Raw genomic sequence first — 20256 nt, forward strand, 5'->3', positions numbered from 1 at the left:
TAGGGGAAAAAAATTCACAAACTACTTTTCATTAACATTTCTTTTAAGCCATTTTTCTCTTATGTCCTTATTCTAGGGGGGTTGGAGTTGTTTTGCATTCCTGCAACAGGAGATAAACGATTACCTTGGGGAAGCCCGTGACTACAGCCCAAACTTGACTGCCATTCACTGGACGAGGATCAGGATTTCCAGGGAGTCAGTGAATGGCATTTTGGCTTACAGCTGAAGAACTCTAGCCACACCAAACCAGACCAGAAAATAGACTTTAATTTTATGTTTATAAATGTGGCCTAATATTCTTAACAATTAAGAAAAATGTATACAAACTTTGGCTTAAAAGGAAAAGTAAAAACAAACACTCCACAGTAGAGGGTTGATGCACGAATCACCCTAGAAATCCAACTTTCTGTCTCTTGGGCCCCAGGCTTTCTTCCTTGTGCAGAACACTCTGCAGGGAGGCATGCAGCACCTTGCCCACTCGTTTGCCAGTCTGCAGGGCAGAAAAGGAGCAGAAGAAAGCACAGACCCAGTTGTGAGGCATATACACTCTGACCAGGAAAAACTTCCCTTTCTGCCAGGTAGCCATTCCCAAACTGAACACATTCATTCATCTGCCTTACAGGACTTTGACTTAAACAATCAATACAAAAAGAAATCTCAATCCCCCAAAACATCATAGTTACATTCTGGGAAACCCTCCATACTAAAACAAAGAAAAAGAGATGCTGACCCCTAGGCAGCAAGCAGGAAGTAGCAAATGCTGCCTCGGCCATTAGTTCACACTTAGCATTACTGGTACTGTTACAACAAGCAGCTAAATCTGGACTTTGTCGCAGACAAGTCCCACTGTACTCCAGGGAGTAGGCACGCGAAGACCACAGCAGCCACAGAGCTCCCGTCACTCTAAGAAAGGAACAGATGGTGCTGAGGACGTGTTTTAAAAGGTAGTTTCTCATACACTTGCTACCAAATCTCCAAGCAGAACTGCTCAGATGGAACCAAAGGCAATACCTGGACAGGGTCTTTGGTGTCACTGACATGCAGAGAGGTGCTGAGAGCATGAAACGTTGGAATAAAGACACTTCAAGAGGTCAGTCAACCCACAGATTTCCTAATTAGCCCCTACACAGAAACACAAGAGGCCCCACAAGAAACCCTGATATATAAAATCTTTATGAAACTGCTATTCTGTCTTTGGGCTCATGAAGCATTTTAGGAATGAATACAATGTCTCTACCTCATCGTCTTCTATATAGCAGTTTTAATTCACATGTGTCACTAGTACTATTCTCAAGAGTGTCCAGGAGAAATACCCTCAGGCCTAGACTTCTGCCCAATCCTCCCAATTATAGGTGTATTCTCCCCAGAGTTGTGTGCCCTCTTCCCAGCCCCAACTGTAACATGAGACAGGGACCATGGGTGTAGTCAGAGTAGGGCAAGGGCCTCCAGAAAAAGACCCCTACTAAAACTCCCTATTAAACAGCTAAACAAAGACAGAATCATACTAATTCTCTTAAGTAAAGTATCAGGCTAAGAATATAAGCATTCTTCAATAAGGATTAGTTAAAAAAGCCAGAAATGACCTAGCCTGGAATGTTTGAACATTCCCCAGATGAGAAAATACCTCTTCATAGTCCACGTCTTGTTTGTGTTAATTAAATGAGGCTGTTGTAAAACTTTAACCTGCTAAAAAGCACAGTTTATCTTTAACTTCATCCGGATGCTGTTTTTCCTCTTACAGCCCCTAACCAAGTAAATATCACAAGCAAGACCAGCCATAAACAACATAGTGAGACAGGAAGGATGCCATCTTAAAGATAAGAAACTGAAACTGAGACTATTTAACAAACAGACAATAATTCCACTCACCCAAAAAGGAAAACAGCTCACCCTGAGAAGAAAACAAGCAGCCTTGATTAATACGCTCCACAAACAAGAAACTGCTATTCTAAGGAAGAACCAAAGCAGTAAAATTTCTTATGCTAACTCCACCAAATAGTCTGGGAAACTAATAAGAGACTTAGTGTCTCTTTTAAAATAAACATCTGGTAGACACATGCCTAACTCTTAAGTCTCCCAACTGCCTATGAATTCCCTAGACAAAGTACCACCGCAGACACTCTTGTCCCCTCCTGGTGTAAGCCGGGAGCTCTGACCTTTCACTGTATCTCTAAATAAAAGCCTGTACTTTGCTCTCCTACCTTGACTGTTTGTGAAGCTCATTCTTCGGCTTCGTGAACAAGAACCCCGGCATCAATGGCACGAGACTCCAAGTATTACTGAAAATGCTTATGAAATCACTTCCATGAAATGCAAAGTCAGGATTAAGGTCCAAAGTGACTTTGGGAAGATTTTTATCATAACACTGAGACAAAAAATGCCAAAGCCTGTTGAATAGGGATACTGACTATTCATATAAATGAAGGCAGGGAAAGAGGATAAAAGGAGATGAGCGAGGACACCACAACTTGTGAGGCTTGGACCTGGACTTTCAGGAAAGAGGATGCAGACATAGGGGGTGCAGCCTGCACGGGAACTCTGAGGTTCTAAATTTCACCAGCACAGGCTTTTCCTGGTGGCTGCATCCCTGTGTGAGACAGTGACAAAGGCCACAGGCTGTGGTTGCCCCAAGCAGGCATGCAGGCCACATTCCCCAACCCAGGAGAGGGTAAAGCTCAGCTCCCTGGACAGGGCTCTGGTTCTTCCAGTCATTCACGGAAGCCAGAGCAGTCTGGTCGACAAGGTTAAACAGCTCGGGGGCTGAGGCAGAGACTCTGGAGGCACTTTCAGCTGGGTTTGAATCCTGGCTCCAGCATTTATGAACTTTGAGGCCCAAAAGCTATTTACTTATCCTCCGTGTGCCTCAATTTCCTCATCTGTAAACACAGGGATAATAACAATCATCTCACAGGGTGTTGAGGATTAAATGACATGACATATTATAAGTGTAAGAATATAGTAATTTATCCTCCATTTGCCCCATGGTCCCAAGCACATAAACCGGTGAGAATTATGCCTGGGCTTGCCTGGGGCTTGACTGGGTTTACCCCACCTTATCTCTAAACATCCTGACCCTCCCCCAAGGCAACAGGCCGAGTGGATCCGCCACAATAATACACACCACGCTGCTGCCCCCTCTCTCTCTGTCTGTCTCTCTGTCGCCCTGATAGCTCGCTCTCCCTCTCTCGCACTCTCCTCTCTGCTCTCTCTGTCCTGCTGCTCTCCCTGCTCTCTCTCCCTCTCTCTCTCTCTCTCTCTCTCTCTGCTCTCTCTCTCTCTCTCTCTCTCTCTCCCCACCCCTCTCTGGGGCAGCCACTCTCTCCTTCAGATAATAAAATCTCTTGCGTGGGCCCGTGTCTCCTGAGTCGTTCGGGTAAGGAGGGTCACGGCGGGATACCCTTTCAATAAGTACTAAAAACGGTCTGACACACAGCAAGCATACCATAAATTTCAGTATTATTTGTTTACGGTTTTTGTTGTTTAGAGGCTGAAGTTATTCTCATAAAATTCTCCTCAGGGGGAGGGTCCTTCTAAAACAAGGTTTGAGAGCCACTTGTCTAAAGAGGCTCGGCAGATTTCATGAGGTATTTTAAGTGCTTTAGTTTGGCAGGAAAATAGGTATAAGCATGGGTAGAAAAAGAAAAAGGCCAGAAAGTCCACTAAAAACCCCCAAAATTAATCAATTGAAGCTCAAAAAGCCAAGAGCAACTTGGCCTGGAATGTTTGAATACTCCCCAGATGAAGGAGAGTACCTCAGCACAGCCCATGTCTTTTTTGTTAATCATACAGGCCCAGCTTACTTTTTTACCTTTACCTATATGCTGTCTTTTTCTCCTTATGGCCCTAAATAAGCAGTTTGTAACCTAGGCAACTAATTTAGCATGCAGGCCCAGCTGTAAACAACATAGTGAAAGGCAGGAAGGATTCCATTTAAAAAATGTATTTTGATACCCAGGCAGTTAAAAATGTAAGATTCTTAACTTACTCTTTAGCAAACAGACAATAGCTCAGCCCACCTTGGGGGCTGGGCGGGCAGCCTGTTTGATCTGCGCCCAGACCAGGATGCCAGTATCCCAGGGAGAAATCAGAGCAGGAATTTCCTTGTTTTGTTAATTCTAAGTATTCAAAGACCACTTAACAAGTCTTCACCCCCAGCCCTTAGTCACATTCCTAAAGAAGCCTTAAAAGGGGGAACCCCCAGTCTTTTGGCACGTTCCTCTCTCTAGGGTCAACTGCACTTTCTAGGTGCATATCCTTTAAACCTTTTCTCCAACCTTTCAGGGGGTGCTCCTCTCTCTGAGGTCGCCCGCACTTTCTAAGTGGGTAACCTTTTAACTTCAAACTCTCTACTTTCAACCTTTCAGGGGACGCTCCTCTCTGTGGGGTCGCCCGCACTTTCTAGGTGTGTATCCTTTTAATCTTTTCCCAACCTTTCAGGGGTGCCTCTTCTCTGGAGAAGCCCACACTCCCCTTTCTCCAGGTGTGCTCCTTTTGCCTTAAATAAACTTCTCACTTAAATACATCGTCTCTGTACCTTTCCAGTAGTAAGTGTTTTATTACTTTGTCATTCCAATCCTCCAAATTCTGGCTTTAGCCTTCACTCTGTCCTATCTCAGACAAGTAGGGAGGGGCTGCTGAGAGCTCAGACCTGGGCTGGCAAATTACCATCGCCTGGGTGGCCAGGACCTGCAGCTTACAGTCATGCTCTTTAGTAACCTGCCTGAAAGTCTCCCTTCTTTACCTACAGGAAGTTCGCAGAACATACCCTCACTCCGCCCAGCGCTCTGCGGCTCCCCCAAAGCCTGGGATGGTAGGGACTCAGTTCCCATGCTGTGCTTGTGGGGTGGTAGGGACTCAGTTCCCATGCTGTGTAGATCCAAGCAGACGCTGGACACCAGGTGACCCTGGCTTGAAGAGTTAGCAGGGGTCGAGCCCCATGCTGAGTAGCTGTTCAATGAACTTCCTTTATTATTCTGTTCTGTCATTCCCTGACACTCTTGCTTTAATGAATTCCTTCCTCACTTGGTCCTCTGACTTCCCTGTGTCACTGAACCAAACTCTCCCTAACACTTTACTTTTAAAAAATTAACTAATTAACCAACCAGCTGTGAAGAATCCCTGTTGCCATGCACAACTGGAGATGCCTGAACTGAGCTTAGTAGAGCCACAGAGTAAGAGCTACCATTTACTGACAACTTACAATACCATCTGACACTCTGACACACACTTCACCTCAACACCCCCACTTACTCCTCAGCACATTTAGCAGCAGGTACTACTATTAGCAACATAACCATTTTGCCAGTGAGAGAACTGTGGCCCAGAGTCAGGATTTGCAGGTCTTCAGACCCCATGCTTGGGTCCTGGACACCATATATATACTGCCCACATTTGCTTTCAAATAAGATGATAAACACCTATCAAGTGCTTAGCATATTCAGTGAAAAATCATTGTTTCTAGGAATGGGGAGTGTAGATAGCAACTTGCTTGCTATTAAGGAATGACCTTTGGGTGTGAGCTGTGATATACAGTGGTAACCTGAAGCAAAAATACCCAGGTCCAGCTAACTCTGTTCCTGGCAACTGATTCATACAGTTGGTCAGTCTCAAAGTCCTCAAAGACTTCTGGAAGGTCAAGGGGGACGTGTGGGAAGACACAGGTGAACAGGACCTGTTCTGTTCCACAGAGCAAATTTCAGGTAAGGGAGACACATTGACCAACAGTATAGAGCAGCTGGGAAGCACCCTCATGGTGCTGCCACACAGGCTAAGGCCTGAGGGGAAAAATCCACACCTAGATGCTTGGAGGATTTCCCATTCATCTTTATTCAAACATTTCTAGACCCATGAAGAATGGGGAGATGGTCATGACTCCACCTTTACTCATTCCCTTCAGGGAACAGCAAACAGCCAGGAATTCAATTCCCTCACCAAATCATAAAAGCTTGGGATTTGGGAGTTTTAAGTGACTCTGATATTATCAGTCCAATACTATCATTTAGAAATGTGAAAACAGGATCAGGAAAGGAAAGGATAAACAACTATTACTGCAGGCTCTTTCTTCCAGTCCAGAGCCCCCACTGCCACCACCGTGGCTAGGTCAGCACACAGACAGATCACATCAGCTGTTCTCCAAGCTCCCTGTCTGGGGTCAAGGGTATAAATGTGAAGAATTCCCATAGTGTGACCAAGGGGGCAGGAATCAGCAAGCACTCTGAGCCAGACCCCAGCACCTGCCTCAGAACCAGAGCCTCACCTCCATCATCTCAAAGATGCTTTCTGGGTCCAGGCTGCCCTTCCCCACTTTCCTCATGCATGTCACAACTCCCATGCTGGTCACGGATACCAGCAAGCTGGCCAAGGAGCAGGCCTCCTCCTGAAGAGTAGCATCCACCACGTGCCGATAACCAATCTGCAAAGTCAGGGCAGCAGAGTAAATCTGTGGTAACACACATCCCAGAGCCCCACCCTTGACAGCCTCGTGGGAAGAATATCTGCCCTAGCAAAGAACTCTGCACTGCCTATTCAAGATCTTATTTTAGATTCTACTCATTTGGAAAAACATTTGAAGCAATGTTCAACAATTCTATCATAGGCCACTATGTGAGCAGAATAACAAAAACATGAAATGGAAATATGGGGTGGGGAGTGGGGTTAGACCTGTAATTCAGAGACCATCCAAGGCAGAGGCCACTGAGGCTTTCCAACTGAGAGGCCCAGGAGAAATTCACATGTGAGGCTACATGGATGTTTCACAGATAATAAAGTTGAATCAAGAGGGTCCATGATTAGGGACATGCTCAAGAATGAGTCAAGTGTAGGTGGCTTGGGTCAGTCCCAACTTCACCATATGTGAGGTTCATGAAGCGATTTTAGTGGAATTAAACCTAACCCGTCTTATCTTTATATACTGAATCCTGTGCAGAATCAGTGATAAGATCAGCCAGTCCCAGTCTCTCTGGACAGCCTTGAATCAGTGAGATGTCAGCCCCCAAGGGCCTCTTGGCTAATGTAAAAAGTACACCTGACATATTAGATGCCCAGGACCTGCTCCAACTCCACTTTTCATAGATGTGGACCTTGGGGCCCAACAAGGGGACAGTGTTCCTCTTTCACCACCCTATTACTATTCAACCAGCCAAGACTCCACAGAGATGAGAGAATTAAATGAAATATGCATACAGGATACTTCAGTGAAACGCCTGGTATATAGAAGGAGATTAACAAACTCTGGCTCCTATTACTATGAAATGCACTCACAGGCTCCTGGAATTCCATATTTTCCAATTAAAAAAAGGAAGAGCTGCTCATAGTATTGGTTTCTAAAATAACCAAATTACTGGATTTGGGCTAAACCTACTTCTATATGGTTTGTGAGACTATAATATGTCAATCTATTAAGTAACCTTAATGAATTGGGGTTGAAGGAGACCCACAGAAGATAAAAACCATCAGGTACAAGCTCATACTTTGCACAGGGTGACGATGCAAGGGACATTCTCCACACCTAACCGAACACAGTCATAAGGGTCATCAGATAGTTCAATGTCCTTTGACCCCTCTTCATCCTCTAGAACACGAACTCTTGGGATCCTGAAAAAAAGCACAATTAACACTCCCACCTACTGTGAGAAAGAAAGAAAACTTTCTCTTGAGACTGAGAACAGGAGTCAGAATCTCTGTTTCACATGATAAAGTCACACTCAGCCTGTACATTATCATCCTCACCCCTATCCATCCCTTCAAAAGCAAACAGGCAACACTATGTGCAGTGAGGAAAGGATATCTTTTTAAAACATGATGCTTGGTCAGTCAGATATCCATGCAGCACAAAAAACTAATCTTAATCCCTATCTCACACGATACACAAAAATCCATATAAAATGGACTACACATGTAAAGGTGAAAGATAAATCAATAAACCTTTTAGGAGAAAAACTAAGAATACCTTCATGACCTTGGAGTAGACAAAGATTTCTTGAACAGGATGCAAAAAATGCTTACCATAAAGGGAAAAAATATAGATTCAATTATGTTAAGATTACAAACTTCCAAATAATTGTCAAATCCACTGCACACATTTTTATATTGTGTCATTTGTAAACAAGGCAGAGAATCTTAAGTAAAAGGGAATCCTTCCAACTAAAATTGGGGTCTGGGGGACTTGTTAATATGATGATTTGTATGAAATTCTTTTTGGTTTTTATATTGTCACTCTCATGCAGAAATTCATTCATTACTCAGAAACCTTTCATTGACATTTTAGGCCTTTCTATCCAAGATACTCTGAATATGGAAAATTATGTGGGCCTATGGAAGGAAAGGACAATAAAATATACCACATATTTGTATAATCCTTTACTTTACTGGAATATTTCCATGTTTATTATTTTACTGAAGAAAAACATTGAAACAGAGTTGGACATTTTAATCACCTGTTACCCAGTTATGTTCCCCATAGACAAAAAAAACTACAAATGAAAGTATGGTCAGTGTTGCTCTCATTTCCCCAGCCACAGTCTAACACAATATCTGACATAAGGAGGGACTCATTCACTGAATAAAATAAAATGTGATTACTTGTTCAAGATCACAGTGCTAAACAATTATTGGAGCAAAGAGCAAAGACTGAATGCAGGCCTTCTGTGCCAACAGTAGTGTTTGCCCCTCTACAGCACTGCTAGCCTAACAGGACCTACCCATGAAAAGGCAGAGAAACTAGAAAAATAGAGTAGAATGTGAATATGTTTGAATTTTCTCTGAAACTGACCAACCTTCCAACTTTCAAGATGGCAGCAGGTAAACAGATGAAGAAGATAAACCATGAAACACCAGGAAGGCAACTGCTGAGAAGGCCCTGCCTGTACAATACCATATTTAGATATATATTTGTCAAAATTAACATACTTAGATTTATTTACATGAAGAACTATGCTCAGAAAGGTATTAGAAAGTGCTGATGAAAAAGTCTGTGAGCATGAAAAGATGCTCCACATCACCTGTCATCAGAGAAATGCAAATTAAAACCACAATGAGATATCACCTCATAACAGCAAGGATCACCACCATCCAAAAGACATACAACAACAAATGTTGACAAGGCTGTGGAGAAAGGGGAACCCTCCTACACGGCTGGTGGGAATGTAAATTAGTTCAACCATTGTGGAAAGCAATACAGAGGTTCCTCAAAAAGCTCAAAATAGAAATACCATTTCAACCAGGAATTCCACTTCTAGGAATTTACCCTAAGAATACAGCAGCCCAGTTTGAAAAAGACAGATGCTCCCCTATGTTTATTGCAGCACTATTTACAATAGCCAAGAAATGGAAGCAACCTAAGTGTCCATCAGTACATGAATGGATAAAGAACATGTGGTACATATACACAATGGAATATTATTCAGCCATAAGAAGAAAACAAATCCTACCATTTGCAACAACATGGATGGAGCTAGAGGGTATTATGCTCAGTGAAATAAGCCAGGTGGAGAAAGACAAGTACCAAATGATTTTACTCATACATGGAGTATAAGAACAAATAAAAAACTGAAGGAACAAAAGAGCAGCAGAATCACAGAACCCAAGAATGGACTAACAGTTACCAAAGGACTGGGGAGGATGGGTGGGAAGGGAGGGCTAAGGGGTGGAGGAAGAAAGGGGGCACTATGATTAGCATGTATAATGTGGGGGGAGGCATGGGGAGGGCTGTGGAACAAAGAGAAGACAGAAGTGACTCTACAGCATCTTACTATGCTGATGGACAGTGACTTCAATGGGGTTTGCGGGGGGCACTTGGTGAAGGGAGGAGCCTAGTAAAAATAATGTTTCTCATGTAATTGTATATTAATGATACAAAAAAAAAAGAGTCTGTGGGCTAAGAGAATATCAAAAGTTGGCATTTCCTTATTCTGCAAAGAGCTTTTTAAGCTAGTAAAGTTCCCAAAAGGGTAAGGCCTCCAATCTTGTTAAAGGGATAAACTTGGCCTGTGTCATTTCATTGGCCAGGACCGCTGAATACAAGCAGCATCCATTGACTACTTTTCATGTTGATTAAGTGGATTAAGAAATGAAATGAGCATGAGGGATTAAAGATGGCAGCATGAGAGGTGAGACACAAGTTTCCTCCTAAAACCACATATAATATGAAAAATATAATAAAACTAATCCTGAAAGAGCAACAGGAAATAGGACTGCACCAGACTGCATACACCTGGAGCAAACAGCTGACCTCACGGAACAGGGTACCGTACCAAAGCTGTGGCCTGGTGGGACCCAAGCCCTTCCCCCACCCCAGCTCACAGGCTGGAGGAAGAGAAATGGAGCGGGTAGGGGGTGGAGGCTTGGGACTGCTGAACTCTGGAGATCTGCTCTGGGAGCACAAACCTACATTTCATGGTGCTTGCATGGTACTCTCATGATTAGGGAGTTAGAAAGCTAAGACAGGCAGAATTCCTGGAGAGACTGAAACTCCAGTCGCTTGTGGAAAGCAGGGATCCACATCCGGCTTCTCTGCGACAAGAAAACAGCAGGCAGTCTGAGAGACTTCCTAATAAGGAAGTCCTTAGCAAGAGGGCTGCTATAGGGGCAAGGAGCACAGAGCTTACTGGTCAGGAGAAAGGACAAGTAGACAAAATTGTCCAGATGCACTCTGCCCAGCAGGTTGGGAGCTTTCAGGATCTTCAGGTGCTCCAGCTCCCTGGCTGGCTACGCAGCTCCAAGTACAAAATAAAAATACACAGCCTACGGCACCTTTCTCCCAGTCAGCCCCACCTGGCTAGCAAACCAGCATACCCTACCCTGGCATTAGGCCAGCCAGAGGGAAGACCTGTCTACAGCAACTACAAACACAAAGCATAGAGGATTATACCTGTGTGCTCGGCCCACTGGTTCAGGCAGTGGAGACAGGCATAGCGGCCGGGAAGCAGGAAACAGCTCTTTCCTCCCCCCAGGCACCAATCCCACACTCCCCTGTGATTCCCAACATTGCTTCAGGGGCTGAGTAGTTCCAGGGAGTAGACCTCCTGGGCACTAGAGGGTGCCATATACAAATATGAAATGCCAAAGAAACCTGGTTCAGAGTAAAATTATTAATATAACTCCAGAGAAAGATTTAAATGACATGAACCTCATGAATCTTCCTGAAAGGGAGTACAAAATAAAAATCATTAACATGCTCATGGAGGTACGGAAAGATATTCAAGTACTCAGGAATGAATTCCAGTTGGAAATCCGATCACTGAAGAGCACAATGGAGGGTATTAAAAGCAGATTAGATCCAGTAGAGGAGACGATAAATGAAATAGAAACCAGAGAAGAGGAAAACAAAGAAGCTGAGGCACAGAGAGAAAAAAGGATCTCTAAGAATGAAAGAATATTGAGAGAACTGTGTGACCAATCCAAACAGAATATTCGCATTATAGAGGTACCAGAAGAAAAAGAGAGAGAAAAAGGGATAGAAAGTGTCTTTGGGGAGGTAATTGCTAAAAACTTCCCCAGTGTGTGGAAGGAGATAGTCTCTCAAGTCATGGAGATGAACAGATCTCCCAACACAAGGGACCCAAGGAAGACAACACCAAGACATGGACCTCATAGTAATTAAAATGGCAAAGATCAAGGATAAGGACAGACTATTAAAGCAGTCAGAGAGAGAAATAAGATCACATACAAAGGAAAGCCCATCAGGCTGTCATCAAACTTCTCAAAAGAAACCTTACAGGCTGGAAGGGACTGGCATGATGTACTTAATGCAATGAAGCAGAAGGACCTCGAACCAAGATTACTTAATCTGGCAAGACTATCATTTAAATTTGAAGGAGGAATTAAACAATTTTCAGATAAGCAAAAACTGAGAGAATTTACCTCCCACAAACCATCTCTACAGTGTATTTTGGAGGAACTGCTATAGACTGAATTGTTCCTAAGGTTTAATAGCTGTCAGCAAAGGTAATAGAACCACAGTAAAGAAAGTGGAACAGCTAATTACTAAGCAAATGTAAAATTAAATTAACTATCGCCAAAGTCAATCAAGGGATAGACAAAGTACAGAATATGATACACACTATATAAAGAATGGAGGATGAAGAAAGAGGAGGGAAAAAAAGAACCTTTAGATTGTGTTTGTACTAGCATATTAAGTGAGTTAAGTTAGACTCTCAGATACTAAGGAAGTTAACCTTGAACCTTTGGTAACCATGAATCTAAAGCCTACAGTGGCAATAAGTGCATACCTATCGATAATCACCCAGAATGTAAGTGGTCTGAGTGTACCAATCAAAAGACATAGAGTCAATGAATGGACAGATAAACAAGACCCAGCTATATGCTGCCTACAAGAGACTCACTTTAAACCCAGACATACACAGACTAAAAGTAAAGGGATGGAAAAAGATATTTCATGCAACTAATAGAGAGAAAAAGGCAGGAGTTGCAGTACTTGTATCAGACAAAATAGACTTCAAAACAAAGATAATCATAAGAGACAAAGAAGGACAATATATAACAATAAGTTGGTCAATCCAATAAGAAGATAAAACCATGATAAATATCTGTGCTCCCAATACAGGAGCACCTTCATATGTGAAACAAATACTAACTCAATTAAAAGGAGAAAGAGAATGCAGTGCATTCATTCTAGACTTCAACACTCCACTCACTCTGAAGGACAGAATAAGTAAGGACACAGAGGCACTGAACAACACATTAGAACAGATGGACCTACCAGACATCTACAGAACTCTACACCCAAAAGCATCAGAATACACGTTCTTCTCAAGTGCACATGGAATATTTTCAAGAATAGATCATATACTAGGCCACAAAAAGAGCCTCAGTATATTCAAAAATATTGGAATTGGACCAACCAGTTTCTCAAACCACAAAGGTCTGAAACTAGAAATAAATTATGCAAAGAAAATGTAAAATCCCACAAACACATGGAGACTTCACAACATGTTCCTGTACAACCAATGGATCAATGACGAAATAAAAACAGAGATCAAGCAATATATGGAGAAAAATGACAAAGACAGCATAAAGCCCCAACTTCTCTGGGTCACAGTGAAGGCAGTTCTAAGAGGAAAGTATATAGCAATCCAGGCCTACCTAAGGAAAGAAGAACAATCCCAAATTAATAGTCTAAAGTCACAATTATTGAAACTGGAAAAAGAAGAACAAATGAAGCCCAAGTCAGCAGAAGGAGGGACATAATAAAGATCAGAGAAGAAATAAATAAAATTGAGAAGAATAAAACAATAGAAAAAAATCAATGGAAACGAGTTGATTCTTTGAGAAAATAAACAAAATAGATAAGCCCCTAGCCAGACTTATTAAGAGAAAAAGAGAATCTATACACATCAACAGAATCAGAAATGAGAAAGGAAAAATCATGACAGACACCACAGAAATACAAAAAATAATTAGAGAATACTAAGAAAATCTATATGCTAACAAGCTAGAACACCTAGAAGAAATGGACAACTTCCCAGAAAAATACCACCTTCCAAAACTAACCAAGGAAGAAACACAAAATCTAAACAAACCAATTAACAGCAAAGAAATTGAATCAGTAATTGAAAAACTACACAAGAACAAAACCTTTGGGCCAGATGGATTCACCACTGAATTTTATCAGACATATAGAGAAGACATAATACCCATTCTCCTTAAAGCTTTCCAAAAAGTAGAAGAGGAGGGAGTACTTCCAAACTCATTCTATGAAACCAGCATCACTCTTATACCAAAACCAGGCAAAGACACCACCAAAAAAGAAAATTACAGACAAATATTCCTGATGAACACAGATGCAAAAATACTCAACAAAATATTAGCAAGCCGATTTAAAAATACATCAAGAGGATCATACACCATGATCAAGTGGGACTCATCTCAGGGATGCAAGGATGGTACAACATTCGAAAATCCATCAACATCGTCCACCACATAAACAAAAAGAAAGACAAAAACCACATGATCATTTCCATAGATGCTGAAAAAGCATTTGACAAAATTCAACATCTATTCATCATAAAAACTCTCTACAAAATGGGTACACAGGGCAAGTACCTCAACATAATAAAGGCCATATATGACAAACCTACGGCCAACATCATACTTAACAGCAAATAGCTGAAAGCTTTTCCTCTAAGATTGGTAACAAGACGGATGCCCACTCTCCCCACTGTTATTCAGCATCGTACTGGAGGTCCTAGTGATGGCAATTAGACAAAACAAAGAAATACAAGGCATCCAGATTGGTAATGAAGAAGTCAAACTGTCACTATCTGCAGATGACATGATATTGTACATAAAAAACCCTAAAGACTCCATTCCAAAACTATTAGAACTAATACCTGAATTCAGCAAAGTTGAAGGATACAAAATTTGTGGCTTTCCAACACAGAAATTTGTGGCTTTCCTCTACACTAATGATGAGCTAACAGAAAAATCAGGAAAACAATCCCACTTACAATTGCATCAAAAAGAATAAAATACTATTAATAAACTTAAACAGGAAAGTGAAAGACCTATACCCTGAAAACTACAAGACACTCTTGAGAGAAATTAAAGATACCAATAAATTGGAATACATCCCATGCTCCTGGATAGGAAGAATTAATAATGTGAAAATGGCCATCCTGCTTAAAGCAGTCTACAGATTCAATGCAATCCCTTTCAAACTTCAACAGCATTCTTCAATGAACTAGAGCAAATAGTCCTAAAATTTACAGAGAACCACAAAAGACCCCAAAAAGCCAAAGCAATCCTGAGAAGGAAGAATAAAACTGGTGGGATTGTGCTCTCCTATTTCAAGCCCTACTACAAAGCCACAGTAATCAAGACAATTTGGTACTGGGACAAGAACAGACCCATAGACCAGTGGAACAGAACAGAGAGCCCAGATATAAACCCAAGCATATATGGTCAATTAATATATAATAAAGGAGCCATGGACATACAATTGGGAAATGACAGCCTCTTCAACAGCTGTTGTTGGCAAAACTGGACAGCTACATGCAAGAGAATGAAACTAGATTACTGTCTAACTCCATACACAAAAGTACACTCAAAATGGATTAAAGACCTGAATGTAAGTCATGAAACCATAAAATTCTTAGAAGAAAACATAGGCAAAAATCTCCTGAATATAAACATGAGCAAATTTTTCATGAATGCATCTCCTTGGGCAAGGGAAACAAAAATGCATCTCCTTGGGCAAGGGAAACAAAAATGAACAAATGGGACTACATTAATCTAAAAATCTTCTGCACAGCAAAGGACACAATCAGTGGAACAAAAAGTCATCCTATGGTATGGGATAATATGTTTGTAAACCACATATCTGACAAGAGGTTAATATCCAAAATATATAAAGAACTCACACACCTCAACAACCAAAAAGCAAATAACCCTAATAAAAAATGGGTGGAGATATGAACAGACAATTCTCCAAGGAAGAAATTCAGATGGCCAACAGTCACATGCAAAGGTGCTCCATATTGCTATTTATCAGGGAAATGCAAATTAAAACCACAATGAGATATCACCTCACACCAGTTAGGATGACCAACATCGAAAAGACTAAGAACGACAAATGCTGGCGAGGATGCAGCGAAAGGGGAACCCTCCTACACTGCTGGTGGGAATGTAAACTAGTTCAACCATTGTGGAAAGCAGTATGGAGATTCCTCAAAAAGCTCAAAATAGAGATACCATTTGACCCAGGAATTCCACTTCTAGGAATTTACCCTAAGAATGCAGCAGCCCAGTTTGAAAAAGACAGATGCACCCCTATGTTTATCACAGCACTATTTACAATAGCCAAGAAATGGATGCAAACTAAGTGTCCATCAGTACATGAATGGATAAAGATGTGGTACATATACACAATGGAATATTATTCAGCCATAAAAAGAAAACAAATCCTACCATTTGCAACAACATGGATGGAGCTAGAGGGTATTATGCTCAGTGAAATAAGCCAGGTGGAGAAAGACAAGTACCAAATGATTTTACTCATACATGGAGTATAAGAACAAATAAAAAACTGAAGGAACAAAAGAGCAGCAGAATCACAGAACCCAAGAATGGACTAACAGTTACCAGGTTCAGGGACTGGGGAGGATGGGTGGGAAGGGAGGGATAATGGGGGGAGGAGAGCAGAAAGGGAGCATTACAATTAGCATGTATAATGGGGGGGCATGGGGTGGGCTGTGCAACACAGAGAAGACAAGTAGTGATTCTACAGCATCTTACTACATTGATGGACAGTGACTGTAATGGGGCTTGTGGGTGGGACTTGGTGATGAGGGGTGTTCCTCATGTAATTGTAGATTAATGATACCAAAGAAAAAGAAAAAAAAATATTCGATGTGATACACCAAGACACACTCACCAGAATGGCTGAGATTACAAAGACAAAAAAAATGTGGGTTGGCAAAGATTTGGCGTAATCCAGAACTCATGCACTGCTGGTGGGAGCATCATTTGGTAAAATAACTTTGCAAAACTGTTTTGCAATAATTACTAAAACTAAACATAGCCTGGGGAAGGCAGTATAGCATAGAATAGACAAGTAGTGACTCTATAGCATCTTATAATGCTGATGGACAGTGAGTGTAATGGGGTATGTGGTGGGGACTTGGTAATGGGGGGGATCTAGTAACCATAATGTTGCTCATGTGATTGTACATTAATGATACCAAAAAAAAAAACAAAACAAAAAAACTAAACATAGCCCTACCCTATGACCACAAGTTTCACCCCCACCCAACAGCACTATTTGTATTAGCTAAAAACAGGAAACTACCCAGATATCTCTCAACAACAGAATGGATACATAACTGTGGAATATTCAGACAATGGAATACCATACAGCAAAAAACAAACTATGACTAGAAACCATAACACAGAGATGTCTCAAAACATAATACTCAGTGAATGAGGCAGACACTAAAGAGAACACACCATGTGATTTCGTTTACATGAAGCACAAAGCCTTCTACTGTTACAGAACAGTGTGGTGACTGCACAAGGGTAGAGGGTAAGAGGTCTTCTGGGGGGGCTGGCAACATTCTGACTCTTGAGCTGGGTGCTGGAAAATACATTAAACTCATTCTAGACTGGGGTGGAGGAGCCAGGAAAGAAGAGGTGATGCATCCAGCTACTGTAATGTAACAGCATTGGTGCTTTTCCCTATTTCTCTAAAAGCCCCCTATGATTCAGTCCTGTTGGCTGTCCCTAGACAAGGCAAGGTCCAGAGCACATAACCTTCAGCAAGAGAATGTCCACAAGGACCAAGAATACCTGCTTGGGTCTGCCTTGGCTGAAGCCTCCATGTCAGGACACTCAGGGTATTAAGTCCTAAGTAATATCCTACTTGAGCAAATCAGGTAACCAGTTTGAATTCTGGTTGGTAAGAATGCATGCACACACACACACACACACACACATACCCTTCCCACACTTTGGCCACGTCGTCTTGTGGCAGAAGGGCTAGAGAATGGCTCCTACCCTTCTAAAGGACCCTGACTACACAAAAGGTCCCTCCATAGACCAGGGGGACCCGCTGCCCCACAGAGTCTGCATACCTTGAGACCTGAAGGGCTATGTCTGCTCGGGCATGAGGCTTATGACTATGCCGCTATCAGGTGTCCTCCCCAACCTGAGCAGCTGGGCTTTACCACCCTGATGTATAGTTTGCCCAATACTTCCCCCACACGCAAATAGCCTCTTCTGGTTCTACTCTCTTTTTGCCCTGGTGCCCATGGAAACCAGTGGGCAGAGAGGGAGTCATTTCTGAAGCTTGAAATACAACAGATGGCAACTTCCTTTCTTCTCCAATAGAGCCCAAGCACAGGCTGCTGCTGCTGGCATCTGCTACTCAAACCCCCACAGCAGCCACGTGTGTCAGCCCCACCCCTCAACTAGTCTCAGCCAGGAGTCTGGTCTCATAGCACAGCAAGGGATAAGGACCCTGCAGCTTTCATTCTCAGCAAATATTTCATCCTGTGATTTATGGCCTAAATTTATTTAACTTTGTTTTTGTTTTACTTTAAATTACATAGATGGTCTAAATTCTAAAATACAGATAAATGTTAAATTGCTCATAATGTGAACACTGGAAAATAATCACAATGACTACTTGGGGATATACATATTTCCAGACATATCAGATAGAAAATATAACAAAAGTAAAAAAGTAAAATATAACAAAACAAACAGGATGAGAGGACTATATTTAGTGACTGGTTTTCCATATTAACAAACCTCTAAATATGCTCCTGTGTGATTTCAATCCCCTATGCAGGGACATTCAAATTGTTTTCAATTTCTCACCATTACAAAGATGTAATAAGCATCTCTGAATAATATCTGTGCTCACTTATCCAATTACTTCCTTAGAATATAACCCTAGACGTTTCCACCCTAATTTTCTAATATACTGGGATTCCCCATTACCTTAAAGAAAGCTCCCTCATGGAATGAACACCCTGCCCACATATTTATTTTTAAGTGCTGCAACCTTTCCTCAAAGAACTTGGTGCACAGAAGGGGAAAAGGTGACATAATCAAATCATCAGTGGAAATGGCAACTCTAAAAATATTTAGTGCCATGTCCCTTGACACACAGCCTTTCTTGGAAGCTGAACCACAGTAGCATGACTATTTCCTGCTCTAACTCACACCAAGGAGCAGGCTGCCACCTTTTCTTTAGGACATTCATGCATCCAGTCAAGGACTGTGTGGGCGCCTACAGTGTGACCAGCATTGTTCATGGTGCTGGGCATACAGCAGAGCAGAAAACAGATAACACCCCGTCCCCCTAGACTTTCCTCTAGTCACAGTATTTGGACACTGACCTGTACTTGGTTTCTACTCTTTTTGCTTCTCTGCAGTTTTCTAGTATTTTTCTACACGTTACACGGTTCCTTATGAAAATAACAATACAAAGAAGAAATACAGAAACACATACACATATTTCGTTTTAACTTGTAAAATCTGTTTTCTGGAGCTTAACATTAAATACCTCTGTGTTTAATGCTAAACCCTTGTATCTTCACATATGAGCTTCAAGAGCAGTGTCCTCAGTGTTGCACCTCACGTGCCTGCTCAGGTTCTCCACAGGCCTGTGGGGCTGTTTCTAGGAAGACTTACCTTGTATTGAATAGAGCAGCCTTCACAGCAACAGAGATGGCATCAAACAAATTTCCACCACATTCCAGCAACTAATGGAGACAAGGAGTGAGGGGGAAGAAATAGTAAGCATCATTTCTTGAAGTATCACCCCAATTAAAGGACACTGGTTCCCACGAAATGCTGACTGAGTGTTTATAAAATAAACATACGAAAACTTGGCTGTTCTCCTGGCTCACTGACACTCACCATGTGTTCATGCTAATTGCAAACGCTTTCTCATGGCTGTGCTTACAAGCACCCTGCATGCGAGAACAGTTGGCCCTGGCTGTGGTTCCACCACTCAGAGGCCTCAGCCTGCGGCAGATCTCCCCTAACAGGCCCTCCAGCCAGTTGGGCCTAAGCTGGAGGAGCAACTGATCACCTTTATTTTGCCCCATATAGCTCCCAATTGCACTGAAGGCATTACTCTCATCTTTGCTAACATATGCCCGGCCTCCAAAAAAGCAGAAAATGGCACATTCACTGAGACTACAGCTGTTACCAAGATCATGTTTATCAGTGTAGATAAACTACTGTATGTGATCACCAATGTACAACTGATACTCAAACACATAACACTCTGTTTTACATTAAGTATAATAAAAACTAAGGTCTTTTATACAAGTTTTTGCTCATGGACAAAAGTGTTGACCATACTTCTGTGTGCTCATTCAGCTGAGGAGGTTACAGCACAGTATTATGTAGGTGACACATCCTCTGTCCTCATTTTAGAGAAGCCTTGGCCTCAGGTTACAGGTGAAGCCAACTGGGCTGCCCTGAGAGGAAAGGAGAGGAAGTCACCGGTAGAAAGAAAAGTCATGTATTTCCATGTGTCATTGTCTCCTCTTCCCCTGAACTGTGAACTTCTGAGGACTGGACCCAGTCAGGTGTGTTCATTCTTGTATCTGCAGAGCCCAGCAGAATGGTTGTTGTGAAGAAAGAGCCTGGTGATTATTCGCAGAAGACAGGCAGGCCCTATGTCTGGTCCTCCCAATCACAGAGGTCAGGCAGTGTGGGCCTGACACCCCTGCTTGCCACTTGCTGGTTATGTGGCCTCTGAGCTTTGGTTTGCCCCTCAGTAAA

General features: G+C 42.1%; 1 protein-coding gene across 2 annotated transcripts in view; it reads right to left on the reverse strand.

The window, feature by feature from the left end:
* Positions 1-249: 249 nt before the first annotated feature.
* Positions 250-20256, reverse strand: part of EXOSC7 (exosome component 7) — a 75903-nt gene continuing 55896 nt past the window's right edge. For both annotated transcript variants that reach the window (XM_036996236.2, XM_036996237.2), the window contains 4 exons: positions 19153-19223; positions 7470-7593; positions 6257-6412; positions 250-490 (listed from right to left, as the gene is read on the reverse strand). In XM_036996236.2, coding sequence (XP_036852131.1) covers positions 386-490; positions 6257-6412; positions 7470-7593; positions 19153-19223 — 456 coding nt within the window. In that variant the 3' untranslated portion in view covers positions 250-385. The remainder of the gene's footprint in view (positions 491-6256; positions 6413-7469; positions 7594-19152; positions 19224-20256) is intronic.

This window comes from Manis javanica, chromosome 3 (assembly GCF_040802235.1).
Source record: "Manis javanica isolate MJ-LG chromosome 3, MJ_LKY, whole genome shotgun sequence".
Classification (NCBI taxonomy): domain Eukaryota; kingdom Metazoa; phylum Chordata; class Mammalia; order Pholidota; family Manidae; genus Manis; species Manis javanica.